Source organism: Urocampus carinirostris, chromosome 8 (assembly GCF_059441175.1).
Source record: "Urocampus carinirostris isolate Australia breed hairy pipefish chromosome 8, RoL_Ucar_1.0, whole genome shotgun sequence".
Classification (NCBI taxonomy): domain Eukaryota; kingdom Metazoa; phylum Chordata; class Actinopteri; order Syngnathiformes; family Syngnathidae; genus Urocampus; species Urocampus carinirostris.
In genome coordinates, this window is record NC_142356.1 from 29,349,908 (window position 1) to 29,369,913 (window position 20,006).

General features: G+C 38.6%; 1 protein-coding gene across 1 annotated transcript in view; it reads left to right on the forward strand.

The window, feature by feature from the left end:
• ttyh3b (tweety family member 3b) overlaps positions 1-20,006 on the forward strand; it is a 49,379-nt gene that overhangs the window by 17,881 nt on the left and 11,492 nt on the right. The window contains exons 3-11 of the mRNA XM_088342264.1: positions 7,853-8,058; positions 11,495-11,606; positions 11,761-11,981; positions 13,005-13,100; positions 13,178-13,250; positions 13,338-13,413; positions 16,134-16,189; positions 17,533-17,625; positions 19,734-19,826. Of these exons, the coding sequence (XP_088198390.1) occupies positions 7,853-8,058; positions 11,495-11,606; positions 11,761-11,981; positions 13,005-13,100; positions 13,178-13,250; positions 13,338-13,413; positions 16,134-16,189; positions 17,533-17,625; positions 19,734-19,826 (1,026 nt within the window). The remainder of the gene's footprint in view (positions 1-7,852; positions 8,059-11,494; positions 11,607-11,760; positions 11,982-13,004; positions 13,101-13,177; positions 13,251-13,337; positions 13,414-16,133; positions 16,190-17,532; positions 17,626-19,733; positions 19,827-20,006) is intronic.

Sequence of the window (20,006 nt, forward strand, 5' to 3'; positions counted from 1 at the left end):
ATTGGTTTCCGAAGCCTCAAAAAGTGCTTGAATTTGGCCAGGAAAAAAGGTGTACGAACCCTGCAATATATATATAGATATCTACTTTTTTTCTTCTGCCTTATGATTTTTCTTTTCCTTTTTCCTCTTTTTTATTCTTTTGTCTTGCTTGAGAAAAATATGTTCTCTCTTTATTCCTGTTTTCCTTTACTTTTTGTCCTTTGTTTATGTTGACCCCCCCACTACTTACTTATTATTTCTTGCTTTTTTTCTTCTTTCGTCCTTTTTCTTTTCTTTTTTTATTTGTGTCTTCTTTTGTTATTTTTTTTGTAATTATTAATTTTGTTCTCTTTATTTCACCCCTTTCTTTAGATTATATAGATAATGAAAGAGCCGCTTCTTACAAAAGAGCCGGAATTCCCGTTACAAATTCCTTCCTCGGTCACTCTCCAAGACTTTCGGGAGTGACACACACTTGAGTGTGCTAATTGCAAGTTAGTTGGTCCGTGCTTAATCTGCAGCCACGTTTAATCTCCCGCCTGTCACGTTGGACATGCCTGTCTCCCTTTTTATTTGTTTTCCAGGAGTAGCACCAGTGCGACACACTGTGTGCAGAATTTTTGGCTTGTAAAAGGAGAAAATATTGCATCAGGCTTTGTATTCTTAAAGCCCCAGCATGTATAATTTGACCGCTAGATGGAGCTATGTTGTGTGGTTCGAGCGAAGGCCTGTGCCACAGAGCGCAATGTGGCGGCTAGATGCCGGACAAACATAGTCGCGACTTAAGTGGGGATTCCACTGTGCAAAAGAAATACCAATTTCTCAGTTTCTCAACCTAAGATTTTTTACAAAAAAATAACATTGGTGTGATAATTATTTTTGCTTCGTATTCAAAGCAATGTTTTTTTTATTAAATGAAAGTGTTTTGTACCACTAGGAGGCACTAAACACACTGTCTTTTTAATGTTATTTTTGTAATTTACTTAAAGGAAATACATATATTTCCTAAAAGATGCACCAATATTAATCTTGGCAGTTCGCTATTCCAAAGTTTTCAATTGAAAGTGTGCTTTGTGATCCGGTGAGCCTTATTATTATTATTATTATAAGCCTGAAAATACGGTAAATAAAATTGGAAATGCAATTTACTGTTCTGCTTTTGAGAAACCTATAGAGTGGTCTTCAAGTGCTCTGTTGTGGTTAATTGTACAAACACGCTTGTTACATTTTAATCAACAACCAAAATGCAACAATGGAATTTTTTGTCTTTATCCAATTTTAAGGGCTATGTCAATTATGAGAGGTTTTTATCCATTAGATTGTTTTATTTTTAATTGTGTATGTTTAATCAAATAGATAAAAATAATGTTTCCTTTGTAATGATTTGTGCATGTGTGCGGTCACTGTTCTGCCTTTGAGATACACATAGAACGGTGTTGGAACGCTCTCTTTGTTAAAAAAAATTTCGGAGTGAAGAAATCACATTGACCATTTATGAATGAATGAATACATTTTCTAGGTGCAACTGTACTTTTATTTTCATGCCCCTCACAGTCCAGTGCACCTTTTAAATAAAAAATGTGTCACAAAAGCAGAGATGGGAATTCCGACTATTTTTAGAGAACCGGCTTTTCTTGCTCGGCTCACTTAAAAGGGCCAGCTCTTTCGGGTCTCAAATGGCTCTTCAGGTTGTTTTTGTTGCTTTAATCCCTACACTACCAATTATTAAGTAACATTATGCACGGAATCACCTAAAAAAGGGGGAAATAAAAAAAACACAAAAATGGAACAAAACAAAACCAAAAGATGAATACAATAACAAGAGGAAAACAAGGGGCAAAAAAAAAAACAAAAACTTGACATTTTCATATAGACAACAATTTTAACAATAAAAAACTCGAGAAATATAATTAAAATATTTGTTAAACTACACAAAAAAGAAAATACAAAACAATTCATCTTTTTATGCTCAACAACTTCAAACTCAACGACACAGAATCCCCAAAGATGCATGTTGACCAGTCATAAGAGAAAGAAGGCGTCTCTGAGGGAACTAGCTAACTAACTACCAACTCCCCTCATTCACTTCCAAGAGACAATTCACTCGCAAACGACACGGACCAGGTGCTGTCAAAAGTCAACCCTCATCAGCGTTTTCTTTCGGCGCATTAGTGAATACTATGTTTGTAATAGCTATTTAACTATATGGTAGTCGCTATTTTGAAGGGTGACATGATCCGAAAAGACAACTCGGAGAAGAGCGGAAACCCACGCTGTTGGAGTTCTGCAGCCAAAGTAACACACTGCTTTAACCATCAGTACGTAAACGGATTTCTTACGAAGGAAAGAAAAAATTTGTTGGATTTCCAAGTTACTGAAAAAAATAACGTCGTTACATAACGGCGTTATTTATAACTGCGTTATTCCCAACTCTGCACAAAAGGCTATTTTTGGGGGATGCGCAGTATAATCCCGTGCTTCTTATAGTGTGAAAAATATGATACATTATTTTATCTTCAGCAGGCTTGTGAACAAACAAATCAATGAAAATGCACAACTATGCTAAGGCCAGAGGGCAGACGAGCAATAGGACTACTCGGGCTTATTGTGTTATCTCTTTTAAGCATCGACATCAATGTCAAAGTCTTCAGCGGATCAAACAATGCATCGGTGCTGGATTGTTTGAGTGCAAGGTTTGCAGCACTAAGCCCATAGATAATAGGCAAGGGATAAAGCCACCAGGCTGGGATTCTACAACGCTTATCTGCACCCCCCTAGTCAATTTCTGCCCACCCTCCATCCTAATAGGAAAAGCTATAAACTGTGCAACTCAGATTGTAAACAAACACTGTTTAGATTGAAAATTGTTGACAATCCCTTTAATTTGCAGTTTGGTAATGGATTATTTCGAGCAAATAAGGAAGAAAGACATGGCTAAAATATGAGATTTTTGTTTTTGTTAAAAGAACATTGCTGCAGTGAATCTGACTGTGTCCCTAGCGGGGTCCCTCTAATGAAGGGGTATCTAAGTCAATTAAGTAGAGGGCCAACCGAGAGATCAATTGAAATATTTTAAAAATGATGCATATATTCTATTGAGAGCTAAGATTGGTTTTCTGCTCATAACTGTTTTACACTCTAATTCTCATTTTGACACAATGAGCACATTTATTTTAAGGTTATTCACTAGGGATTGGCGATATTTTGAATTTTGGTATCCATTCGATCCAAGTAAATAAAGGAAAGTATCGAACAATACCATCTGATACCAGTACTTTTTGCTTGGAAATGTCATGTGTCATTGGATGATTGATCCCACTTGCGTTAGTCTATTTATACCATAAAGAGGGTTCACACGGGTTCTTGAAATCCTTGAAAATGCTTCAATTTTAATGTTCTGTTTTCAAAGAAGTTCTTGTAAATGCTTGAAATTGTTGCTATGCTTCTCAACATCTCCGATTTAAAATGACACTGACACTGCTCTGTGGTGGCTTTGCTTTGCCATTGCATTTCTTATTCCTTTGTGATTAACTGCAGCTAGCATTAATTTGAACTGCATTATCTTATGAAGTGCCATCGCCTCCTACGGGTCACGCCGAAGAAGACAGATGCCTGCTACACCAAAAAGGGCGCTATTAAACGTGTATTCGTGCAAGGATTATGTATCAATTATTGACATCTATTAAGAGCCATGCAAAAATTTAAGTTAGTGTTTCCCAGTGGTAAATTGTAATGAGTAGAACGTCCTGCAAATAACAAACCAAGTATTTTTTACCCAAGTTTTACCCAACACCTTTATGGGGAGATATTCTCCAATATATTTACTCACGTATTATCGACTAATACTGTATATTTGTGATTTACTCAAGATATAAAAATCATGTCATGATGAATGCATAGGCACAAAATAATTGCAAATGTTTATCACAGATATATTTGTGGATCTGCAAAACATCATGATCCACACCAAATATATTATTTTTTTGTTATTGGAGAAATTGAAAAATTAGCTTTAAAAGCCCTTTAAAATTCTTGGATTTGGCCAACAAAAGGGTGTATAAACACAGCACAAATGTTTTAGTCACAAAATGTGTTTGTCCTCTATTAAATAATTACAATGCAAACTTTAACATTACTAAACTAAATATTCTATTACAACAGTTTTGGAACAAAAGTCAAGAGAGTCAAACCAAGAAAGTAGCAAATACATTATAACAATGTCAACATGATAACTATACTTTCCATCAAACATTTTTTTGAAAATAAATTCGGAAAGTGCAAATAATGTAAACAATGCAATATAAAAACACTAACAGTATGAAAAAAAAATCAAAAACTTCTACTAAATAGTAAATGGTCTTTATTCATATAGCACTTTTCAAGTCACAGAATACCTCCCAAACCGCTTTACAATGTGCTTCACACTTACCCTTTCACACAGACACTCCTTATGAACAAAAGTCTAGAGAGCCAAACTCCAAAAAAAAGAAATGAAATGAAAATAAAAATACTGTAAAACAATGTCACAAACACAACTAAAATAGCTTCCTTCACATAATATTTTTAAAATTAAATCAAATAAAGAATTACAGAATTAAACAGAATTAAGCTATGGCTACGCCCGCTCCCTTGACTCACTCGGACAAACATTCAACATTCTGTGACGAGCGCATTGGCAAGTGTCGCAGAAGAAGACATTTCACTGGAGGCAAGTGATGCATTTTAGGCCCATAAATATCAGATTTAATCTCAGTCACCAAAAAGGCCTGAACTATGCATTGGTGGGTTATATCAGTGTCTGAAATGACGTCTGCCCGGACGCCCGGGGCCTGCATCTTTTACGTTGGGCATACAACTTACAAAACGTCTGGGTGGCCGACAACTTTTTCAAGAATTTTTTTTTCCGTTTTTTTTCTTTTCAAATCAAATAAAACGTTTGCTTTATTCCGATTTCGAAATCTTCGTTCGGTTTGGAAATTTCGTAAGTTCGGCTCGTTTAGCAATTTGCATACTCGGCAGCCAATCAGAAGCCTGCATCGAATAACTTCGTGCCACGGGACTTTCCCGAGCGTTATAAAGTCGTGCATTTGCATATCATTTTCCAAAGTAGGCGCACACAGAACACAAGAAAAATGAATAAGTGGTCAGTAATCAAGCCAAAACCTTAGCCCCAGAAGAAAGATTCAAAAGAAGCTAACAAAATTTATAACGCTACAAAACGTAAACGTACATCAAAAGCATCGTGGAAAGAGGAGTTCACGTGGCTTGTAGCAGAGGACGCAATGCAAACATTGCATGAATGAAGATGAGTAAAAATACAGGTACATACTGATGACAGATGGAAAACAGCGATGTCATATACATGCAATGAATGTTATAAGTAGATTTATAATAAGACTAATTTTAAAGTGTTCTTCTGTTATATGTTCTGATTATCAATCCTCAATACTTTGCAACAATGTTTTTTGTCATTATTTGCCTTATTGTGTTTCAAGTTGGTAAAAATGGGGCAGGCAACTTTATGGCTGGGCAGGCAACTTTTCAGAGTTGTCTTCCAAGGTATAAGGTAACTTTTTGTCATGTGTTTCAGACACTTAAGTTATATTAATGATTTAATTGTTGTGAAGGTCAATGAAAAGCTTCAGTACAAGTCTAAGCTGCATTTTTTTGCGGGACAAGCCTTTTCACCATCTGTATGCTACCAAGAATGCCTCTCCGTTAGTTTGGTGCCACAGTATTTACGTTGAATCGTTCAGCATTACATTGCCAACATTTGTTATTTTAGCTTCTTTAACTTACCTGTAAATAACTGAACTCCAAAAGTTAACAAATAGGCTAGGTTCATACTGCAGGGCTTAATGCTCAATATGGGTGAAATCCGATGTTGACCAGAGTCCTTTGGACAACAGCTAACAATCAGGTATGATTACCGACGAACAATATGATGCCTCAAATACTATGTTGACTTACCTTATCCTTATCAACTTTATTCATGTCAAGTTGGTGCTGTGGTCGACGCATAACTTTAGCCAAAGCAGACACTTGTCTTGATTTAGACGGGGCTCGATTTGGTAAAAATACCCCCATCGCCCAGCCTCTCACGATACCCCGTATCAGATTTGCATGTACCCCATGCACACAGTTTGACCATTTTAAAGTTTAAAGTATAAGAAAACACACAAAAAAACTAACGAAAACTGACAACCTGCAATGCAAGTGAATGGACATGCCAGCAGACCTTGTCCGAGCCTATGGAGCCTACTCATCGCGTTTGAGAGGGGGTTGGGGAGGGGGGCAGCCATAGGACAATTGGATCAAATTTGAAAGTTATAAAGTATCTATAATCTTATGACCCATCCACATTATTATAGTGATAGTTAAAACGGGAAGACAGCATCGGTTCCAAGACCATACTATCGATCTATTTCAAGTACCCGCCTGGTATCGATATTTACGATATTTGGATAGTTCCGCCCACCCTTATTAGTCACGATGTTGAAAATAAAAGAGAAATGTGAATGAAAATAAGGATAAAATCGTTTCATTACTGTTGTTCTCTTTTATACTCCCAGGCACTCACCAAGTCCAGTGAAGTGCAATCCGAGCATATGTTAAGCATGGTGGAGTGAATTCATGGCTGGATAAAAACGAGGTCATGAGGGCTCTGTCGAGGGGGGCTGAATTGGTGAGGGTCCAAAATGGAGTCCTGAGAATGTTCCGGCTCCTTTTGTTCCCGAGAGAAGCGGAAGTATACTGGAAGCTTGTGATGCTCTCCGCATGGTTCTGCCTCACAATGACTTTTGCAGATCCTCCCAGGGGAGCAGAGGGTGCAAGGGGCTCGGTTGGGGGATGACTCACCACCAGAGAAGGATAGAGATAGTGGAACATAATTTCACAAGTCCAGAAGGATTCATCTCACCCACAGTGAAAAGTAGTTGCATAAATGACTCGCGACTGTGATAAAAGTAGTATATTGCGCATCTTTTTTGGTCTCCCGCCTCCTCCGCCTACCGCCACCTGCTCCCTGGCTTACACACGAAGGCTTTTAGCAGGTTGCCTTGCTTGCTGATTGGCTAGCATCATTGCTTCGCGGGAAGAACTTGCTCCTGACCGCCTCTGTCTCGACTTATTTCCTTCTTATTATCCACAATGGGGACTCATGCACACGAAAATGCACCTTTTCAATGTTTGTTTACAACCATGCTTTACATCTCATAACAGTTAACCGCCAGGTCAAGAGTGAGGCATGCAATTTTCTTGCCTCATGGCAGAAGGAAATAGTGAGACCAACAATTTGGATTTGGTGCACACCTCAGCCCCAAACAATAGAATTAGTGAACATATTAGCCAATAACAAGTCAAGCCATCTAGTATTTCTTTCTCATCGCATGGACCTTTTACATAATGGCTGATTATTGATGCTTTTAATCAAAAATAGCAGCTGTCATTTATAAGTTAATGTAAGACAACAACAACCAAAAATAATGTCACAGTTTGTATATTGCTTGCTTGCTTTGTCTGTCATATAATGAATAAGATTTAGGTTTATTGATCAATTTTAAACTTATTTATAAATCTGACTGCCTAACTAGACCCGCCCCCTCGGCGCCATTGGTTCAACACATATCAATAGTGCGGCATCTTTGAGAAGAACAGAAGGCTAAACAGACTTTGGACATTACTGTGTTTGATTGCTTAGTCATTTTGTGCTGTTTTTTTTGTGGTTTGTTATTTAATTTGACTTCCAAGAAAAATACAATAGTAGCAATTTTCTATCATTCTCTCGATTGACATACATTGAAAAAAATACTCAATGATTGACTTCGACATATGAGCTCTACACTAATTTAATGCTTTGTTTTTGTCTTTGCAGTCTGTGCTTCTGCTGGGCTCCGTGGCTCTGTTGTGCCTGGGTCTGGATCTCCTGTTCCTCCTCTTTTATTCGTTTTGGCTTTGCTGCCGCCGCCGCAAGAATGACGAGTCGTCTTCGTCATCGTCGCATCATACGCACTCTCAGCAGCCAAGTGCAGATTGCTGCTGCACCGCTTGGTGTGTCATCATTGCCACTTTAGTGTGCAGGTGAGACTTTCTTGAGGGTTTTGCAGTGTGACTTTTTTAACTGCTCACTACATAAAGCATAAACAGGGTTCGTACTGGTGCTTGAAATACTTGAACAAAAAAAAAATGTTAGTGCTGCGTTTTCAAGAATTAAAAAGTGATTGAATTTTGGGGGAAGTGATTCTAAGTGCTTGAAGTTGCTGCCAAGTTTCTCAATACGTCTGCTTAAAAATGACGCAGACACTACTCTGTGGTGGCTTCGTCATGCCATTGCATTTCTTCTTCCCCTGTGATGAACTACAGCTGGCATTAGTTTTTACTGTATTGTCTTATGAAGTGTCATTGCCCCCTACGGGTTGTGCCCAAGAGGACCAGTGCATGCTACACCTAAACAGGGCGCTATGATATATGCATTAGTGCAAAAATTATGTATTAACCATGGACATTTACTATTTTTGCGATTTATACAGATCTAAAAATCATACAGTATGTCTTGATACACATGCAAGATTAAAAATTAATAATCTAAATCGCAGATATATTTGTGTTTGCAAAATACACAAATCCCACCAGATTTTTTATTTTAATATTACTGGAAACATTTAAAAGTCCTTTAAAAGTGCTGGAATTTGGCCATGAACAAGTTGTACCCTGAATAATGAAAATATGAGAATGGGCTTTTTCATTTTGTGAGATTAGGCTATAATCTTTCACTGCAATTTAGCCAATGCTCCTCTTATTAATGACTGAAAATACCCTTATTAAGCAATAAGCACCTTTCATTGTTCTTTCCCCACTTGCAGTAAATTCCTGCATGCTTATTGTACATAGCAATGCAGGAATTAGCAACTTCATCTGTTCTACAGACGATTTTACTATGTTACAGAAACTGTCACAATTTTGTTTAATTGGTAACAAAGATGTCAGAGAATCAGTGCCCATTGTCTTCCTGTATTCTGTATGTACTTTATTTAGATGGCTAAAACTCTCACTGTAGGAATCCACTTGCAGCAACTTTCAAATCCTCTTGACACAGGACACATAACTATAAATGAGGACCTTTAGTCAAGCCATCACTTTTTGGAGAGATTCTACTCTTTTTTATGTCGAACTTATCCTTGAGTTTTTCTGTTTACTTTCACAAATATAACTGGAGAATTCTTTGATTATAAGATAAAGGTTTGACCCTGAAAAATATAGAAATGGATATAAATTGACAATAAACAAAAATAAACATTTGCAAATCATGCTTTACGGAGAAGACTGCAATATGAACAAAAAATAAATGCCATCTGATACAAGTGACCAAGATCTGGATTAGAGCTGCAATGGGGAAGACAATATTGGTCTAAATAAAGTTTTTTTTTAAATTGAAAAAAAAAGAAATCCTGGTAAAAATGATTATACCGTGTACACAATTTGATATGATCTCAAAAAATGTATAACATTTGGAGAAAATGTATAAATTGAGAGGGTTGAAAATCTGACATAATATAGGTTTTGTCCTTCACACAGAAGATAACCCAAAACCCAGAAATCCGGCTTCACTTTTACCCTTCCACACAGCAATTAGAAAATGCCCGTCTTTTTTCAACTGTATAATGATTATTATTAAGTCCTAAACAGCTGCACAGACCAGCGCTACCACATCCCCTGATCTGAAACCTACACTGGGGCAAGGAAAAAGTCAAACTTTTACTGGGAACATTAAATTAAACCATAAGTGTCAGTGTGGTGTAACACAAAGCTGTCGTGTAGTTGCACTGGGTTAGTTGTGTGTGCCAGTTGCAACATGTGAAACTTGACTGACGGATGACTAAGGCGGATGCTGGTGTTGGTTTTCTCACTTCCCACTTCAGCCTCCTCTCCCTAATATGCCTCTTTCTTTGACGATGACGTCATCTTGTTTCGTTTCGGCTGCGTTCTTATTCTTTCGCTCCCTCTTTGGCCCTCTCGCTGGCCTAGAAATGTTGCCATGGCAACAGAAGCAGTTTGCACGTAGCGGACAGAAGACAATTTTGCATTCATGAAAAAAGGTTTGCAGCGTTTGTGTTAGTGTGTGGGATGAAGTGAATGACTTATACTTAACTGAAATATTTGTGTGTGTCCTTTTTTTGTGTCCAGAAACATGACGGTATTTATTGAATACATTTTTAACGTAAGCATAGCAGGCGAATCTCCTCAGGGAGTGGACACTCTTAGCATGAACAGTCTTGTCCTGCTTTCTTGCTGTAGTGGAACATTCTTTCTGATACTTGAAGACCTGTTGAATATGTGGTTACCAGTGTTGGTCAGTGACTAGTTACTGGCAAAGCATTACAGTAATTGAAATACTTTTGGGAGTAACTAATACTATACTGAATTACTTTTGTAAGTACACAAACTCAGCTACTTTACTTCTTTTATTAACTCATGACTCAAATGGTGTTAGTAAAGGAGGCTTCCAATGGATTGCATGCTGCTCGCAGGTGAAGAGAAAGCATGGTTTTGTACCTTGAGAGTAATGGATATCAAAGGGAGAGAAATACATTTTTTAAGTGGTTTTCTTTTAGAGGTTTTAAATGGCCAAGTCAAAGTCTGGATTTAAATCCAATTGAGATGCTTTGGTGTGACCTTAAACGGGTAGTTTTGCTACAAAACCCTTTAATAGGGCAGATTTAAAAGCATTGTGAAAGACTCATTACCAATTATCATAAAGGTTTTCTCTTATCGCTGTCAAAAGTGGCCCAACTCGCTTAAGAGGGCGATTACTTTTCAAATAGGGCTAGATAGGTTTCGATTTTTTTTCCTTTAATAAAAGTAGTCAACATTTCTAAACTGCATTTTGTATTTCATTGAGTTGTCTTGGAGTGATATTAAAAATGGTTTGCTGATATGAAACATTTGTGTGTGATAAATAAGAAAAAACAAACAAAAAAATACTGAATTTAGGAAGAGAGCAAATACATTTCATGGCACTGTATTTGTGGTGTGGTGTTCATTTATTCAAGGGATGGGGCACTATTAGTGAATGAAAATATGACATAAACGGACGTTTGTATGAGATGATGATGTGTGAGGGTAAAATCCCAATAAGATCATAAGAAAATCTAATTATTTCATCCCATAAACTACAATCGATATTAATGTCCACTTCCTTCTTGAGTCTGTCAGCAGATGAGGATTTGTGTTATTGCTGCACCACTATCACACTTGTTTGTGTGCAAGTAGGATTTAATGGCCTACAATGAATTACTTTCAACCGTAGTTGTAAATTCCCTCCTCCAGTAACAGCAGTACACATACGCTATGACAGTACACAATAGCTGGGCGGTCGGCTATAACGTTTAAAGGGATTGTTTAGGAAGAAAGGGTGGTCCCACTGACATTTTAAAGAGCTATAATAATAATAACTGTATAAGTCACAAAGCTAACTGCTGTCTGACCTCGTTTGCCTTCACCGTTTGATTCCTTTCAGTGCTGGCATTGCTGTGGGCTTCTACGGGAATGGCGAGTCCAGTGACGGCGCCAGTCGGCTTGCCTACTCCCTGAGACACGCCAACCGCACTGTGTCAGGCATCGAAAAACTGGTAAGGGGAAAGAAATTCTGAAAGAAATATGTAATGACAAACATTGCAATCGTATGAATGAATGATTCCTTCACGTGCCACTCAAGGGAAGTATTCAACATGTTACTAATGAAAAATCCCAAAGGCAGAGACTGATTCCACGTTCTCGCCGCAGGTGTCAGATAGCGCGGGAGCGCTTAACCAGACGGTGGAGGAAAATCTGGCCCAGCTGGAGACTGCTTATCAAGAGCAGACGGATTTCGTGTCCATCGTCCAGAAGTTGCAGGGCCAGCTGGACGAGCTTGTCAAGCTTATGGTGGACGTCCCCTTCTGGGCTAACACGGCAGTGTCTTTGGAGAACCTGGCTCGCCAGACCGAGGCCTTTGACTTCTACAGGTCATAAGTGGAAACGGAAAAATGATTCATCTCTTTCTTTTACTTTTGTTGTTGTTTAGAAAGTAATTGTTGTCAGGTGAAAGCTAAAGAACCAATGTTAATCTGCCCCAAAATATTGGATTTTCAACAATTACTCATAATTCCAGACTTATCGCTAGAAATTTTCATTATATTTTCAAGAGCCACGAAAGCTAAATATTTCTTAGAGAGCCACAAAAAAGCAACAAACCAGCTCTCCAGACAAACGCTAGTTCTTCAGCACATTTTGTTTGACTGTGTTTAATGATTTAATAAAATCTATGAATTAATAACAATGCCCGAGCCTGTGTCCCATTTCAACAAATGTTGTACCAATTAAAATTTGTCTCGCTCCCACAGTTACTTATGGTCATTAAAGTTCATTTGGACCTTAATTTTTGTCATAAATAATGGTTTCAAAACAAGGTGCAAGCTGAGTTAATTTGTAAAAATATCTAAAAAAAATTGCAAGCGAGAAGAATACCGATTTATTTACCTATGGCGCAGAGGGCGCTGGGTGGGAGAAAGAGGGGAGTCGGCTATGTACGCAGAGATCCGCACACCCCTAAGCTCACCGAATCAAATCTCTGGGTGCTTGGCTGGTGTTTCTGGATGTTTACAGTTGTTTCTGTGGGTTTCATACTGTCTCCACAGTGATTATAGATGTTTAATGAGCTTCCATATGATAAAATCTTTATATGCGTACATCCAAAACAGAGTCTGTTGTTGTAACACCCTTAATATAAACTGTAGTCGAAACTTTGTCCTATAAATTTTGGATTGAAAGGACTATTTTCAGTGTTGGATTAGCTTCACATAGACTAAAATTGGAAAGTCACAATGAGGTTTATGATGTCGTTCTTTTTATCTCCAAGCCAGATGTACTCTTGATAAGAGCTATATTTATCTCGCGAGCCATACATTTCCGACCTTCAGTTTAGTCTGATGTAGTTGTTTTACTGTTGTAAAACTATTGTATGGCTAATGCTAATAATGTTCTTACAGGTGGTTAGGCTACCTTTGCCTGCTGTTGTTTGATGTCCTTATTTGCCTCTTGGTTCTTTTTGGCCTCATTCGGAACTCAAGAGGACCTCTTATTGGGTATGCGTTACCTTACTGGAACTCTGTTTCATTATTTTGGGAATCAATATTGAAGATTTGTCTGTGAACATCCGCAGAGTGTGCCTGCTGGGCGTTCTGACGCTCATCATCAGTTGGATTTCTCTGGGCCTGGAACTGTCTGTCGCTGCGGTAAGTGCGTCGCCACGGCAACGTCGCAGGGCCGTCGCCTGGCTCTGCAGTGATGTAATCTACTTGTTTTTGTGCTCTCGCGCACAGTCGGCCAGCGATTTCTGCGTTTCTCCTGACACGTACATCAACCTCGCCACTAAGGAGAATGCTGTAATCGATCAAGGTATTGCTGGCTTGTCGAGTTTTGCAATTGTATAGCATCAACCTCATTGATACAATTACCAGTTTCTATCCCTTTTTCAAAGAGGTAATTTTGCAATTTTTCGTTATGGAGCGCAGTTTGCTCGTCAGTTAGGAATGGGCCATAATAAATGCTGACAAAGTGATTATGTTTACTGCAAATATCACATAAACCTAGATGTTTTGTTTAGTCCCTATTCAATCACATTATTCAGTTTTTGATGTATTTGCAATTCAGTCTACTACAGAACTCGGGTTTTAGTTATGGTGCAGGCAGCGAGTTTCCCCAAAATGCTCAGTTCGATTTTCTCTGTCAGTCTGAATAGGAAACAAACAAGAATTGAAAGAAGACAGTTTAGCAGGATACAAACAATTCATTCACGCACATATGCATATTTGCAGTGCAACATGCTGCCAATGATCTGTATGGCGACAGGCCAGCAAGATTGCTGGCGTTACAGCTCAGAAGGTCAAAGACAAGACATGTTGTCTTACATTTCGCATGTTTAAGAACTTGTAATCACCATTAAAATCCCAATGTGTAATATTTGTGTATTGTCTGATATAAGCAAGAACCAGTGATACAGGGCACAGGGTGGCGGCAGGATGCCGGACAAACATGGCAGCGACCTAAGTGGGGATTTCATGGTTAAAAAGAAATACAAATTTCTCGACCTATAATTTTTTTTTATAATAAATAACATTGGTATAATAGTTGTATTTTCCCAAGTCTTCAAACCTATGTTTTGTTTTTTGTTTTTTTTACTGGATGAAACTCTTTTATACCAATAGGTTGCACTAAATATTACCGTATTTTCCGCACTATATGGCGCACCATGTTATAAGGCGCACCTTCAATGAATGATATATTTTAAAACTTATGCCATACATAAGACGCACCCCATTATAAGGCGCTATAAGTGCATGCTGGTTTAAGATCAGGTAATTGTGCAATTTTGTAATTGTAATCCTGTGCAGTCCTTCGAGACATTTTTGGGATTAAGGGCTATTTACGGTAAATAAATGTGACGACTTGACTACAGTAGAGAATGTAGTTACTTTATGCAACCTCTAGATGTTGCCACGCTCAAGGGAATGTCAACAAAATATTCAAAAAGGTCAAACTTTATTAACAAACAAGCTTTCCACAACTCCATTCACTCCCAAAATAAATAAACAGCCGTTTTATTATTTTCTCTGAGGTAAAGCATTTTCGTGACACATCTTTGACATCTTTGAACAACATCGACATATCATTTTATTTTTTGTCCATTTAGTCAACACGCAAAGAAAAAAACGTCTGATACTGTTATTTTAAATGAAACGTTAGTGCAATCGCAATAAAGTGACACTCGTAATGTGCAAAAACAACGAGTGCAAAGCAATAACATAATAACTGTAAAATGTAAAACGTAAACACACAAAAGAAAAACAAAGCTCACTCTATAAGCTCCTCATCGACGAATCCCTCGAATTCTTCTTCTGCTGTGTTCGAATTGACCATATCTCAGTGAATGGGCCATCCAACACGTCCGGTGTTTTTGTGCCAGCGCTGTTGCCTTCATACGTATAGTTATCGTACTGACACTTCTGCTTGCCGCTCTTTGTTGAACAACCCACTGTTCAAGTGTCTCCTCTAACTCTGGCCATCTTGCTTTATTGCCACGGAAACTTTGTTGAGTTTTCCTTACTTGGCGGAGCTTATCTTCATCCTTTCTCCACTTCCGTACCATCGATTCATTTAAGTTTAACTCTCTCGCTGCCGCTCTATTGCCGTGTTGTGCTGCGTGACTGATCGCTTTGAGTTTAAACTCGGCGTTGTACGCGTGTCTCTTAACAGGAGCCATTTTCTTATACAAATGCACGTATGAAAGAGAATCTCGCTCTCTCTCTCTCTCTCTCTCGCTCTCTCTCTCTCTCAAACGTGACATTCTGAATAATTCTGCGTTTGTTTAAGGTAAATTGTGCTTTACATCTTCACCAGTCATAACCCTGGATTCAGACAAATACTGTATTTGTTGAATATGAATTAAGCAGTTTAATGGGGTAGCCATTTTGCCACTTAGTAAACAAATACAACACGAGCCCCGGCAACTACCAATCGTTTAATATTTCCCAGTATGCACAACGCGAAAAATGGAGTCGGCGGCTGTTTCTCGTAGTTGCGAGACCTTGCGAATTTAATATTGAGCCATATATAAGGCGCACTGTGTTATAAGGCGCATGGTCAGCTTTTGAAAAAAACCAAGACTTTTAGGTGCGCCTTATAGTGCGGAAAATACGGTACAATCTTTATATGTGCTTTTAATCCTTTTACAACATCACATAATATTTTCTAATGGTCACCTATTACATTAAGCTTACATTTACAGTGCTCCATTTTTAGCTTCCCCCTCGGCTCCTCTTGTCTTAATGAGATCTGTTGTCTCTCACTTGTTTCCGCTCTGGCTGACTGCATGCGCTGCAGATGTTTCCTTTACAAGCACACACACACACACACACACACACACACACACACACACTACAGCAAGTTTGCCGCATGGGAACCATAACATCTGCACACATGTGCTTGTCCGCATATTGTATAAATCAAATATATTTTCTGTTTCCTTATTGTGTCTAAATGCCTCATAGTCACAGATACCTATGGTGTGAAGCGTATTCTCCTTGTGATACTTGTGTGTGTAATGTTTTTGTTGTCAGATATTCTGCAGTATTACCTGAAGTGCAACCCAGGACAAGTTAACCCATTCCAACAGGTAAGTAGATCGTTGGTACTAAGGCTTTTCCTGCTCAATAAGATTTAAGCATCTCCATTTGGTGCAGTAAAATAGAAAAACAATTTTCTGCCATTCCTTCGTCAATAAATTATCCAGCATGAGAGGATGTAATGATTCATATAAACCAGGTTCAAATGGTGTTTATTTAAAAATAGTAACGTAAAAAGAATACAAAAATTGCACTACTACATATTCATTTGACTCGAATGACTCACAAACGGCTCAATTCGTCATGTAATTGATCACCATTGAAATGCATTGGAAATAATCACAAGATGTCTCAAAGGACTGCACAGGATTACAATTACACCATCGCCTGAATTTAAACCAACATGCGGGCAAGGAAAAACTCATGGGCAAAAAAGAAACCTTGAGAAGGGGCCTCACAAGTGGTAATCCCCCTTCCAGGATTGACCAGGGGTGGAATAGATTTAGCATTGGGTAACAGTACACAAACCAAGTGAACATCAATAAAAGAGAACAATAGGTAACATGTTGAAATTTGTCCGGAAAGTGCATGACAGCAACGACACCTCAATCCTGTGACATAGTCCAAAAAGTCCATAACAGCAACAACACAGCTTCCCAGTTCTGCCGGCTGGTTGATGCAGGCGTTGACATGTTTCAGGTCCAAACAAATATGGAGTGGGCATCAATCATAAGCTATTGAATAGAGGTGGGTCTTAAGTCTAAATTGAAAAACTCCCACTGAGGTTGCAGATCTTATCTCTGGAGGCAGAGCATTCCACAGCACCGAGGCCTGAATGGAGAACCCTCTCGAGCCTGCAGACTTCTTCTTGGCTCTCGGAGTCACTAGTAGACCGGCATTTTCAGAGCGCAGGAACATAGGGGGAAACCAAATCTGAGCGATAAGAGGGCGCAAGTCCATGCAAACATTTTTATATTATTAAGAGAACCTTAAAGTCACATCTTAAGTGGACTGGGAGCCAGTACAAGTTGGTCAATACAGAAGTAGCTTTAGAATTCCATCAGCAAGCTTGTTATCAGGTTTCTCCAAAGTTTGCTGACAAATCAGCTGCGCATACATAAAGACATTTCTAAAACATGCAGGACTGAATTTGCCCACTTGGGAATGTTTTGTCCGGGCACCATCTTGGGAATTCAACTGACAAGGCAAAACCCACCATATTTCCTGTAGTTCACTGACCTTCCCAAATGTGTATTCAAAATCAGGTCGACTTGTTGTATGAGCATAAAGTGCAAGAACAAGATTTTCTAGGATTTTGAGACTAATAGTTGTACATATTATTCGCTATTTTATCAACGGTAATGTTAAATTGTGTGTGTTTGTGTGTGTGTAGCGGCTGTCGGGCAGTCACAAAGCGTTGGTGGAGATGCAAGACGATGTTGCCGAGCTCTTGCGATCGGCCACGCGGGAATACGCCAACACCAAGGTTCGTCTCATTATTCCCTGGGTTGGCCACCCACTTCAGCAAAGTTATGAAATGATGACATTAATCCTGCGATTTCCTGTCGTTGAATTTGGAAAACTGCCGCAATGTTTTGAGCCATGGCATTGATCTTTCTTTGTTGGAAAATAGGTAGAAATGATTTATTTGTGTGTTGATCCAAAAAAAGAAAAAAAAAATTGGGATACATTAGTTTTGTTCCATGAAATTACAATTTATCTTTTGTCAGATTTTGTTTTTCTTCTTATACATATGAAAAAAACATTATTTGCAATATTGATTTTGTTTTCCAAATTATGATTTCTTTATTCCTTTTTCCTTATCATAAATAAAATAGAATAAAATAAAAAAGGTCTTTATTGTCATTGGTTTCAATGTTATGAAACATTGGGTGCAACAAGATTGGACATGGCACTCCAAGGTAACATGTAAACATGTAATAAAGGCGTTTAAGAGAAAGAAAGGATGAAGAATATCAGGACAATGTGCAGAAGAAACAAATATTTACAACATAGTGACAGAATTATAACTAGTTTATTTTCTTGTTAAACTCAAATGTCTTTCTAACTTGTTATTAAGTATCCCACAACTAAGTTCTTCTTACCCTCAAAGGTTCAATTTTGTCTTATAAAATTCTCAAAGTTCCTTCAAAACATTTTCCATCATTATCTCATTTTGTTAAAACCAGAAAGGGAGGAGGACCCAGATGCGTAATGTTTTTCAAACAGGCTTTATTTTACGGGAATGGGGCAGTCATGCATGTTTACACAAACGCCTGTGATTCGGCGATTGCTGGGTGGAAGAAGTAAGGCAGAAGTCTGGCGTGGGACAACAGGAAGCCAGAGGCCGAGAGATCGATGCCAGTTACGTGAGCAGATACAGGACAGGACGGGACGGACAGGATCGATACCAGATACCGGACCGACGGGGCCGATACCGGATAGGACGGGACAGACAGTATTGATATCAGATACAGGAGACTGGAGACAGATATCAGACGAGACGAGACAGACGGTATCGATACCAGACAATGGAGACAGGAGTTTGATATCAAACAGGACGAGATAGACGGGGACGATACCCGATACTGGAGATTGTAGCAAGGTATCAGACACGGCGAGACAGACGGCATCGATACCAGACACTGGAGACTGGAGACCGATATCGAACAGGACGAGATAGACGGGAACGATACCCGATACTGGAGATTGTAGCAAGGTATCAGACAGGACGAGACAGACTGAATCGATACCAACAGGATACCGGATAGAGTCAAAACATAAGTATTGCGGGTGCAGCGGTTCGTTGACGGACTGACAAAGGGTGAGTGAGAGCACTGAGCTTAAATAGGAGGGAAGCCAATCTGTCAACGAGCCGCAGCTGAACGCAAAACGGGTGGGGCCAATGGGCAACCGTGACACATTTACATGTAGCCTAAAGCCCTTTCTTACTTTTTACCTATTATTATAATGATGACACATTTCGCTCTTCCATTGTTTGCTATTGTGTACATGAATAACCCTGTTTGTAAAATTATAATGCTTGCCAAGCAGTTTTTCTCCGATAAAATCAATGTGTAAAAGTACTGTTTTCCCTGCAATAAGTTATTTTTTGCAATAGCTTATTTACAAGAACATCCCCCTCGTCCTCTTTCTTAACTTACATTTTACAGTGGGTAGAAAAGTGAGGGTTTAAAATTTTAAGACTGTGATTTCCTTTTCTTATTCTCAAGTCAAATCACATATATTTGTAGAGCACTTAATCAGAGAGAGTTCAAAGGGTGCGAATGCCGCAATTTTAACATTGCTTGAACTGAAAAAAAACAACAACAACATGAGGAACATTTATGTAATTACAGCTAAAATACTAACTTTAAAGTGGTAATTCTAAATTACTTAAATTCCACAAATGTTTTCCTCACTTTGATTGTATTTAAATTACAGGGTTTTTCTTGTCTTGTATGATTATTATTTTTTTCCATCATGCATTTTCTTTTCCCACAAAAAATCCCTGTGATTTGCAAATAACGTTTTTGGGGATGGGGGTGAATTCTTCTCACTCCAAATGAACACTTTGTTTTTCACTGTATTCAGGTGAGTCTGGATCAGATCCAGTCTGTGCTGAACTCCACGGAGGTCGGCCTGCACCAGCTGACAGCTCTGGTGGACTGTCGAAGCCTGCACATGGTGAGCGGTCTCCTTTTTCCCGCAAAAGACTTTGCGTTCTTGAATAAATTTCCTCTTTAACTTTAAAGTTGTCGTCGCAATCGAATTGTAGATGTAGGTGTGGCATTTCTTCCGGTAGGTGTGCCAAGTGGGTGTGGTCCCATTGGGATTTTAATAGGATGTTTCTAAAGAAGCGGTTGT